Source organism: Crocuta crocuta, unplaced genomic scaffold (assembly GCF_008692635.1).
Source record: "Crocuta crocuta isolate KB4526 unplaced genomic scaffold, BGI_CrCroc_1.0 scaffold50, whole genome shotgun sequence".
Classification (NCBI taxonomy): domain Eukaryota; kingdom Metazoa; phylum Chordata; class Mammalia; order Carnivora; family Hyaenidae; genus Crocuta; species Crocuta crocuta.
The window spans coordinates 8,412,579-8,418,858 of NW_027527428.1; the positions used below are offsets into that span (position 1 = coordinate 8,412,579).

General features: G+C 60.3%; 1 protein-coding gene across 1 annotated transcript in view; it reads left to right on the plus strand.

Moving 5' to 3' along the window:
- Window positions 1-3,938, plus strand: part of METRNL (meteorin like, glial cell differentiation regulator) — an 18,952-nt gene extending 15,014 nt beyond the window's left edge. The window contains exons 3-4 of the mRNA XM_077755987.1: window positions 2,524-2,583; window positions 3,410-3,938. Of these exons, the coding sequence (XP_077612113.1) occupies window positions 2,524-2,583; window positions 3,410-3,726 (377 nt within the window). The 3' untranslated portion in view covers window positions 3,727-3,938. The remainder of the gene's footprint in view (window positions 1-2,523; window positions 2,584-3,409) is intronic.
- The last annotated feature ends 2,342 nt before the right edge of the window (window positions 3,939-6,280 follow it).

The following is a 6,280-nucleotide window of genomic DNA, read 5'->3' on the forward strand; positions in this document are numbered from 1 at the left end:
GGCTCCCCCCCCCCGCCCCGCCCCCCTCCCCTCTGCACCTGCCATCCTCACCTGGGTCCCTGCAGTAGCCCCGGCTGGTCTCCCTGACCCTGTGTTTTCCTTCTTCAGTTCATTTTACGCACATTCTGGAATAATCTTCCTAAGATGTCCATATCTCAGCCAGCCCCTCTCAAACAACCATAATTCCAGCTGGCCTCTTGGCTGCTCCCTCCTCATCTTCCCCTTCAAGGAAACGAGATTCAGTGTGTCCGAAACCAGTGCATTCCACTGCCTTTATGAGCCCAACTCCGATTAATAATTGTTTCCAGATTGCTTCTTTTGGCGTCCACAGCCTGGATTTTCCAAGAAGGTGACCTGTGCTTCGTAAAAACTGAGAATTATGAGGGAAGTCTCCTGGGTGGCACTTTATTAGCTCAGCTGTGGTGGCTTCTGGTGGGAGGATCTGTGGACTGCTAACCGCCCTCCCCCGGGGCCCCCGGGCATCCCCACACCTTCCGCAGTGCCGTGGGGTGTGAGCAGGATGGCCGCCCCGGTCAGGCTCCGTGCCACCTTCCTCCTTAGCCCTCAGTGGGGGGGGGGTCCCTGGGCCTGTGTCCATGGAGAGGGTCAAGCTCTCGGGCTTGGTGAGTCACGGGCTGCCAGGTCGGGTATCTGACTGCCGGGTGTGGCCTGGGCCTGTCGCTGCACCACTGCTGTCTTTGTGGGTACTGCCTGTGGCTTGTCTCAGCTGACTCAACCTGAGATGCGCCTCTGGAGAGCCTGTGCGGACCCGTGCCTCCCGCCCACCCTTGCTTGGAGCACCTCGAGGGCTGGCCCCCAGGGGCTCTGCTGGGGCTCCCCCAACCTGGGCAAGTGCTTTATGAGGGGCACCCAGAGTGAGGCCTCTGACCCCCTGGGCACTAGGCAGTGCCAGCTAGGATGGGAGGTCTCACCTCTGCCGTGCGCCCCCTGGCACAGGGGCTGCCTCTGAGCAGAACTGGAGAGCCCGGCCTCATCCTGCCCGATGCGTGTGGGCAGCAGGCCCTTGGAGGGGCGAGCAGGGAAGGGGACCCCCAGTGGGCTGCCTTCTTTTTTAAGAGAGGCGTTGAGGCTGGGGTTCCATACATGGAAGCAAGGTGGGCCCAGTCTTTGGGATTTGGAGCTGGGTAGGTGGAACCAATCCCCTTGGCCAGGCTGGCCAGGCTTTAACACACCCAACCGGCTCTGCTAGTCACGCGGCTTTGCCTGGTTCCTGAGAACCTGATAGAGTGGCAGGCAGTGTGTGGGCCAGTGAGTCAGGCCCCCCTGAGCTGGCCTCGGGCACGCATATCCACCCCTGCCCAGGGCAGAATAATCAGGGCCAGTGCTTGGAAACTCACGTCCACCCCCCAGGGTCTGCAGAGACCCCGTGCTGCCTGGGGACGGTCCAGACCCTGTGTCCTGGCCCCGGAAGGCCTCCCTGAGCTCCTGCTCCTTGGGGCCTGGCCCTGCCCCTGATGCCTCTAGTCTCTGCTGCTGCCAGGGTGCAGGTGACTGCTCGCCCAGTTCAGGGTTTGTGAGGGCCCACAAGGGCAAAAGCCAGGGACATTCTGGGGCCTTGAGGAAGTGATCTTAATTCCAGCAAGACTTCATACCTAACCCTTCCCTGAGCTGGAGGGATTTGTGCCACACCCTAGAGACTCAGTGGCCAGGAGGCAGAGGCAGTGTGATCGCCAAATCGTATTGTGTTCTCCCAAATCCAGTGCTGGGTTAGGAGCGCCGTGGTCCAGGGGGAGAGTTGCCAGAGCCAGAGGCTTGTGCCTCCCCTTAGCCTTTCTTGAGGCCTCACCCTCTCTTAGGAAGTTAGGGTGAGGGCTTTGCTGGGGCAGAAGTTAATGGGGCAGGGCCTGGTTTGGCTGGAGGAAGCCAGCCCCCACCCCATCCCCGTCAGGCTGTGGGGGGTCGGGGATTCTGTGAACCAGGCTTGCTGTAGAAGGTGTTTGCAGGCAGTGATCTGGTCTGAAGTCAGGGGCCTGGGGAAGGGGCTGTGACTCGTTTGGATGAGAGCCCCACGGCCTTGGCCCGCAGACGTGACCCTCAATGCTCGCTGACACCTTCAGCAACCAGTGCCCTGACCCTCTGGTCTCGGCTGCAGATGGGGACCTTGGGAACAGGTGATGTGTGAGTGGCTGGCATGGATGTGGAGGCCGGAAAGGAGGCAAGTCTCAGCCAAGCAGGTGTGGGGGACGTAGCTTCAGACCAGCTCAGGTTGGCTTCCCGTTGGTGATGGGTGTGGGAGAGCAGTTTACACTGGGCCCAGCGGTTGCTGCACCAACAGGCTAGGTGGGGACAAGCATGAACGCCAGCCGTCCCTCGGGGTGCACGCCCTTCATAGCCGCGTCTCAAGCTTGGGGCTCCTGGATCCGTCAGCCCCTCCCCCATGTGCTGGCTGAGGTTAGGTCCTCTGTCTGTTCTCTGAGGCGAGAGCTCCTACAGGACCTGGCGGGTGTGAGCAGAGGTCTGAGTCCCACAGACCCTACTCCTAACGCTGTCCTCTCCCCACAGCCCCGTGCCGCCCCTGCAGCGACACAGAGGTGCTGCTGGCGGTCTGCACCAGCGACTTTGGTAAGTGTCCCTGTGCTCCTGCCACGCGTCGGGAGCCCCACGTGGGCCTGGGAGGGCCTTCCAGCGCTGGGACTCAGCTCGGGGGGAGACCGCCGAGGACACTGGGCGGGGAGGTGTAATGGGGAGGGACCCGGCTGTATGGGAGGGAGAGGGTTGGGAGTCCTGCTCAAGGTGGTCACTGAGCATCTTCCTCCAAGCACTGGTTCTGGCCTCACCTCCGAGCCCTGCCCTCTCTGGGCCCCTGTGGACACTCCGGCAGGAGCTCCTGGTCCTGGGGGCCCAGGGGGCCTGGGGGCCCGGGGCTGAGATCAGCTGCCCGCTTGTGCACTTGGGCACAGGGTGGAAGCGCTTGGTGAGCTTACTGGACGGAAAGGCAGCCCGGCTGGACCCGGCTCTGAGCGTCTCCAGCTCTGAGGGCAGTTGTGTGGTGGGGGTGCAGGCTCCTTTCCACTTTGTGGTCCTGCATCCGGAGGGTGGGGGACTGTCCCCAGGGCCTGCTCTGCCCACCTCCCTCCCATCACCCCCCCCCCACCCCGNAGCCCCGTTTCTGTCCCACCTGGATACAGCAGATCGTGGGTATTGATTGCCGTTGCTTGTCTCGTTCTAACTTGAAAAGTTGATGCACAGTGTGGTGTCTGCCTTCTGTTTCTCCCCACTCACGTGGCTGTTACCCTGACCGAGTCTAAGTGGCAGGGACAACCCCCAGAAGGCCTCAAACGTGTGAATTGTTCTTTCTAATGGGCTTTCTGGAATGCAGAATTCAGGGTCGGCCCCGGCAGGAACACCCCTGATGACCCTACTGACTGCTGTGTCCTTGCCTCCATAGTTGTCCGAGGCTCCATCCAGAACGTCACCCACCAACCGGAGCAGCAGGAGTCTGCCATCCACCTGCACGTGAGCCGGCTCTACCGGCAGAAGAGCAGGGTCTTCCGGCCAGCCCCAGCGGGCGGAGGCTGGCGGGGGCACGTCACCACGCTGCTGGAGTGCGGCGTGAAGCCTGGGCGTGGGGACTTCCTCTTCACCGGCCACATACACTTTGGGGAGGCCCACCTTGGCTGTGCCCCGCGCTTCAAGGACTTCCAAAGGATGTACAAGGATGCCGAGGAGAGGGGCCTGAACCCCTGTGAGATGGGCACAGAGTGACTGTGGGCAGCACCACTGCGGCCTTAGCGGGCACTCGGACTGGGGGCTCCCTGGCGCACAAGCTGTGGAGGCACGTGCCACGTCGACCCCACGAGTTCCTGGCCAAGGACTTCCTGACTGACTGAAAATGTTGTAAGATGCAAACTAAGTTATTATATTTTTTTTAAAAAAAGAAATGTCCATAGGAAATAAACTCCAGTGTCTTAAAATGCCTTGTGTGCCATTTCATGCTGTGTTTCGAAAGCACCCGACAGGACTGTGTTGGGCTGGTGTGTTGGGTGAGGCACGGGGGCCGTAGCCCATGGAGGACACCCAGCACCAGGCTTTGTGCAAAGCTTGAGGACCGTTCAGAGTTGTTTCTTGTGATGAAAGTTTATGGAGCCAAATACTTATTTTGTGTTTTGTTTTGTTTTTGTTTTTCAAAGAATGTACTTTGCTAGCCATGGTCACTTTTGGGCTGCTGGCTGTTTCCATTCCAGAGAATAAAGACCAGCATCTGACAGAACAGCGGTGCGCCTGTCTGCAGCCCTGTCGGGTCTGCGCCGCACTTCCGTGGTGTCGTGTAGGGCTTCTCCTGAGGCCAGCACACCCGAGGGAGCCCCACGGCCCTGCTGCTCAGGGTCTTTCACTCTGGGTCCGACTATAAGTGCGGCTGTTGCTCTCAGGCTTCAGAAAACAGATGTCGCACCTCCCCCCTCCCTGTCCCCTTCAGCCGCTGCCTTCCCTTTCCTGATGACCCCGATGCTGCCCTTTGACGCCAGCTCCCCCCAAATGCCTGAGTCCACAGCAAGTCTCTGGCCCCCCAGGGGCTGGTCTGCACTAGGCTGGTGACCTCCACACTCTCAATGGTGAGTTAGTACCCAGCAGCTGCTGTAACAAATGACCACAGACTGGAGGCTTAAACAATATTCATTCTCTCCTTGTTATGGAGGCCGGAAGTCCAAAGTCAAGGTGTGGGCAGGGCCAGCCTCCCTCCAAAGGCTCTCGGGGAGGAGACTGTCTGTGTCTGGCACCTTCTGCTGACTGCTCACAGTCCTTGGTCTGTAGATGCATTGTCAGGCTCTGCCCCCTTCTCCTCTCTGTGTACCTGTGTCCAAATCCCTCCTCTCATGAGGGCACCAGTCACACAATTAGGTCCTACTCTGATCTAGTACAACCTCATCTTAATTGATTACATCTATGAAAACCCTATTTCCAAATAAGTTCACAGTCACATGTTCTGGGTAGATGGGAATCTGGGGGGACACTTCACCCCAGTATTGGGGTCACTGGGGTGTCACGTAATTAGATTTAAGCCTGTATCTGCATCAATGAGTCAGGTGATTTCTCCCAAACAGCTGCGGAGGCTGAAGGGGGACCTGGAGAGGACACCGGTTCGTGAGCACCGTGCCGGCTGCGCCCAAGACTCAGGCACACTGTGGCCATAGGGAGGTGCCGCCTGCTAGCCCAGGTGGGCCCTGGCTCCCTAGCGCCCTGCATCAGGTGTGCCGTGTGTCAGGTGGATGTGGCCTGGCCCGGGCATGCCCCAGCCCAGGCGTGTGCTCAGGTCTGTGGGCTCCTGCAGGTCACAACCCGAAGCCGCGGGGTTGGTGACGGGAACAGGTCCTACTGTGGCTAGTGTGATACTTTACGTCAGGAGTATGCCGGGCAGCAGCGGCCAGGCCAGGCCACGGTGACCCTGCTGTCAGGCTCATGCTTGGGGCTTTTCTGGTCATTAACTCTGACGCTGGAGGAGGCCACAGGGCATGCAGGTGCTGCAGAACCGGAATGTCGGGTTTGGGTTTCAGTTTCAGGGCTGGCTTTCTTCCTTATGTCCGTACGGGGACCATGGGAGGAGCCAGGGACCTAACCCCATGTGCAGACGTGTGGAGTGCTTCACTCGAGGTGTGAGGCAGCAGGTGAGAGCTACTCTTCCTGCTGGAGATCTGGAGGGAGAACAGGGCCTGTGTCCCAGGGTCCCGGGGCGGGAGGGGGGGGGGGNTGCTGCAGAACCGGAATGTCGGGTTTGGGTTTCAGTTTCAGGGCTGGCTTTCTTCCTTATGTCCGTACGGGGACCATGGGAGGAGCCAGGGACCTAACCCCATGTGCAGACGTGTGGAGTGCTTCACTCGAGGTGTGAGGCAGCAGGTGAGAGCTACTCTTCCTGCTGGAGATCTGGAGGGAGAACAGGGCCTGTGTCCCAGGGTCCCGGGGCGGGAGGGGGGGGGGCGCTCTGGNCAGAGCCTCCAGCGGCCATCTGAGGCCCTTGCGTGCCCAGCTTGCTCTGTGGCACCAGATTTCCTGCTCTCCCACGTATGTCCTCAGGGGAGCCTCCACATGGCAGAGCCCTGAGGGGCCAGGGTGAGGCACTCGGAGGGTCCTCTGGAGGGTCCTTCTGGCTGACCAGGGGCTCTGCCACAGGGTCTTGGCCTAGTGCTACAGTCACTGTGTCGGACGGAGCCACGGGCACCCTTCTTCGTCCTTGTCCGGGGACTGAGGGGAAGTGTGACCCAGGCCCTCCTTCCTGCCAAGCTGTGCCCCCCTACAGTCTTGTCATCTTGCTGTAAGGAAAGGG